This window comes from Medicago sativa, chromosome 8 (genome assembly GCF_051527215.1).
Source record: "Medicago sativa cultivar Bolivia chromosome 8, Bolivia_mono, whole genome shotgun sequence".
In the NCBI taxonomy this organism is placed as follows: domain Eukaryota; kingdom Viridiplantae; phylum Streptophyta; class Magnoliopsida; order Fabales; family Fabaceae; genus Medicago; species Medicago sativa.
Window position 1 is genome coordinate 56,127,763 of NC_140756.1, and position 3,844 is coordinate 56,131,606.

The following is a 3,844-nucleotide window of genomic DNA, read 5'->3' on the forward strand; positions in this document are numbered from 1 at the left end:
ATTCACGAAATTGATCTCAAAATTTTGGCTTAATTACATTTTTTGTCTACTACTTTCTCTAATTCACGAAATTGATCTCAAAATTTTAAAATCACCAAATTTTGGCCTCTCATTTAGATTTTTGTACTCAAAAAATTATGATTTAACATTTTTTAAATAACGTATCTTACAACTTAATGATATGGAGTAATCAACATTGTTGAAAAACAATGAGAGCGAGAGAACGTGAGGGAAAGGATGGTGACGGCCGTCGATCTCTTTCACGGCGGTGGTCGCCTGATGCCAGGTCCTTTCGGGGGGGAAGGGGTCCAAGCTGGGAGCCAGAAATGGGGGGGAAAGGGGGCGGATGGTCTGTTGCGAGACTGAGAAGAAAGAAAGCGTTGCGACGGGAAGGAGAAGGTCTGGACAGGAAACAGAGGGAGATGCGATTCAGCAGCAGGAAGGAGGCGGGTGTCCGATTTGGGAGGGCTAGGTTTAGGTCGAATTTGCGTGATGGTTTCCAATCGTATGATGCGGATTATGATCAATGGGGGAGTGACGGGTATGAAGGGTTCTCCGACGGCAGCGATCGCCGGCGTTACAGCAGGGGAGGCAAGATGGAACGCGGCCGTAGTAGGAGGCCGAGAAGGAGGGATGTGTTCTCACGGCTGGGAAGGGCGGGTGATCGGAGCAGTCGAAGGGTTAGCTCAGAGTCCATCGAACATTCAGATAGACCCCTGTTTCGCAGGTTTGTGACTTTCTATTTTACGAATTTTCCGCCTCAATTGTCTAATTTCTTCTTACGGAAAGGGTTTGAGGTGTGTGGAATGTTGGATGAGGTTGTCGTCCCTAGGAAACGTAATGCGTTGGGGGAGGTTTATGGGTTCGTTAAATTCTCAAATGTTCGTGACGTTGATAAACTGTTGAAAGCGGTTAATGCTGTTTGGTTTGGGAATTGGAGGGTGCAAGCGAGAGTGGCGAGGTTCGATAAGGCTGTTAAGAAGGAGGAGAAGCAGGGGAGAGGACTTGTTGGCGCGGTTTTTGGAGATAGGAATAGGGAAGGAAGGAGCGGGATGCCGATCGTTGATAAGACTGTTGGTAGATTGGAAGGGAGGAAGGAGGTGGTGAAAAGCGGACCGGAAGTAGGAAAGATGGGGACGGCAGGTGAGGTGATCGTGCAGAACATGCCAGGAGTGGCGAAGCAGGGAAAGTCAGACCCAAAGGCGGTTCGTGTGGGAGATATAGATGTTAGTCTGGCAGTCGAGAAGACGTCAAGAAAGGAGACCGAGAAAGGGAAGGAGGTTATCTGTAATAAGGGTGTGACCGGTAGTGTTCGAGTAGGGCAGCAACCTTCAATCCAAAAGTTGGTGCGTAAGTATAGGTCCTCGGAGGAAGACTTATTATGGGCTTCGCAAGGTTTTACGGCATCTGTGATTAACGGTCAATCAATTCCAGATATTCAGGATAGAATTGAGGACGCCGGGTTCGCGTACATTGATATTACTCCGTTGGGAGCGGATAGAGTGTTTATTCGGAGCCTTAATGATATTGATGTGTTATCTACTCTTCATGAAGCCAAGGAGTTCTTTGAGAATTTCTTCTACGATATTGCGCCGTGGGTTAAGACTATGCAACCGTTTCAGAGGGGAGCGTGGGTGAGGCTATATGGTGTACCTTTGCATGCTTGGAATGAGAGTTTCTTTAAATTATGTATTTTTGACTGTGGTAGATATCTACGTGCTGATTGTGGCTCTTTGGATAGAGATAGGTTTGATTATGCGCGGATCTTGATTGCGTCCTCTTCGTTGGAGATTGTACAAAGGTGTGAATCCCTTTTGGTTGATGGGGAGTTAGTGGAGGTGAAGATTGTAGAGGAGTGGGGTTTTAGCATTGGGGAAGATGCTTGTCTGTTTGAAGAAAGGGAAGGGTTACGATCTACTCAGTCGAATCAGGAGGAGGCGGTGGAGGATGGTGATCATGGTATTGAAGCGAACGTTTTAGTTGATCAAATTCTGGAAGAGTTGAGAAGTGAAGAGGATAGGGATGATCCCATAGAGCAGGAGGGAAATGTGTTGGGGACTGGAAGTGCTAATGTTGATAAAGTGCACTCTGCTCCGGTAGAGATGTTACATGTTTCTGTTGATGAAGAGGATGCTTCCTTTACGGCTAGTGCTGCGTGTCCGTCGGCGAATGTGAATGGGGATAGTCACAAGGATATTAGTGAAGATGGTGGAAAGCATGTTGAAGTTCAGACATCAATTTCTTCGCTTCATAAGGGTACTCAGGAGAGGTGTAGGGCGTCCTCGTGCCCTCCAAAAGTAACTCGATCCATAGCTTCGGGTCCTTGGAGTTTGGAGTGGCTAAGTGATCAACATCATAGTGAGGCGGGAGTCGTGTCGTCTTCCCGGAAAGGTGGTAAAAAGAGGGCTCAGTTGAGTAAAAAGGTGGGTCAGGCTGACAATGTTCATCAGAAGCGCAAGAAAATTTACGGGGCGTTACGTCATCCGGTTCATAGTTTGAAAAAAGTGGCTAGGCTTCCACTGGGCGATAGAGCGGCAGTTCTTCAAATTCTCAAGAAAAACTCCCGAAGGGTTCGAGCTGCGGATAGACTAAAAAAGGCGGTGAATTTGATTTCTCAAGATCTTTCAGAAAAGGAAGCTTCCTCTGGATCAGTGAATAAGGAGTGGAATCATTGGGTGGCGTTGCATGGAAATGATAAAGTTATGGAAGATGATGTTAAAAACATTGGTGCAGTTATTGGGGTGCAGTTGAATGATAGAAATATGTTTGGTGTGCTTGCAAGAAAGAGGAAAGGGAAGAAGAAAGGAGTGGAGGGTGAGATTTTGGAGGAGGAATCAGTGGGTGAAGTTTGAGTGGGGTGGGTGGTTTGGTGTGTGGGGGTGGGTGTGTCAAATGAAGTTGGTGTCTTGGAATGTTAGGGGGTTAGGAGGCCCTGAGAAGAGAAGGGAGGTGCGGTCGTTGTTGAATGAGAAAAGGCCATTTATTGTGTGCTTGCAGGAAACTAAGTTACAGGTGTGCGATAACTTGGTGTGTTCGGCTATGTGGGATGTGCAAAATATGGCGTGCTCCTATCGCCCTTCCCAAGGGGCGTCAGGTGGTTTATTGATTGCGTGGGACTTGGCGGAGGTGGAGGTGTGGTCCACTGTGTCCTTTGAGCATGTCTTGGCTATTCATGGCAGATTCTTAAAGACTAATGAAGAGTTCCATGTGTTTAATGTTTATGCTCCCTGTGACAATCGGGCTAGGGAGGCATTATGGGACTCTTTATCTGGGCGTCTCGTTCCTTTGCGAGGACATCATGTGTGTGTTTGCGGTGACTTTAATGTGGTGCGTAACAGGGATGAAAGACGGTCAGTGTCGACTTCAAGGGGTTTTTATGATAGTGCTTCTTTTAATCAATTTATTGAGAACAATTTTTTGTGTGATTTACCGCTCTGTGGTAGGAATTTTACGTGGTTCAAAGGAGATGGTAGGTCGATGAGTCGTATTGATAGATTTCTTCTGTCTGAGGAATGGTGTCTGAGATGGCCGAACTGTCTTCAGGTTGCTCAACTGAGAGGTCTTTCTGATCATTGTGCTCTGTTCTTAACTGTGGATGAAGAGAATTGGGGTCCGAAACCGTCTAGATTTTTGAAATATTGGGCGGATACGAGTGGGTATGCTGAGTTCGTCCGTAACAAGTGGGAGTCTTTTCAACTAGAGGGTTGGGGTGGTTATGTGTTAAAAGAGAAATTTAAATTAGTGAAAGTGGCTTTGAAGGACTGGCATGCAGCCCATTCTCAAAATTTGCCTGGGAAGATTGTTTCCCTAAAAGAGCGGCTGGCTGAGTTAGATGGTAAAGGGG

The 3,844-nt window shown here is 46.5% G+C and overlaps 1 protein-coding gene across 1 annotated transcript; it reads left to right on the forward strand.

The window, feature by feature from the left end:
* Positions 1 to 209: 209 nt before the first annotated feature.
* Positions 210 to 2,852, forward strand: LOC146899722 (uncharacterized). The gene is made up of 2 exons (XM_085736842.1): positions 210 to 1,007; positions 1,071 to 2,852. Exons 1-2 carry the CDS (start codon positions 210 to 212, stop codon positions 2,850 to 2,852), a joined length of 2,580 nt encoding a protein of 859 aa, XP_085592968.1.
* The last annotated feature ends 992 nt before the right edge of the window (positions 2,853 to 3,844 follow it).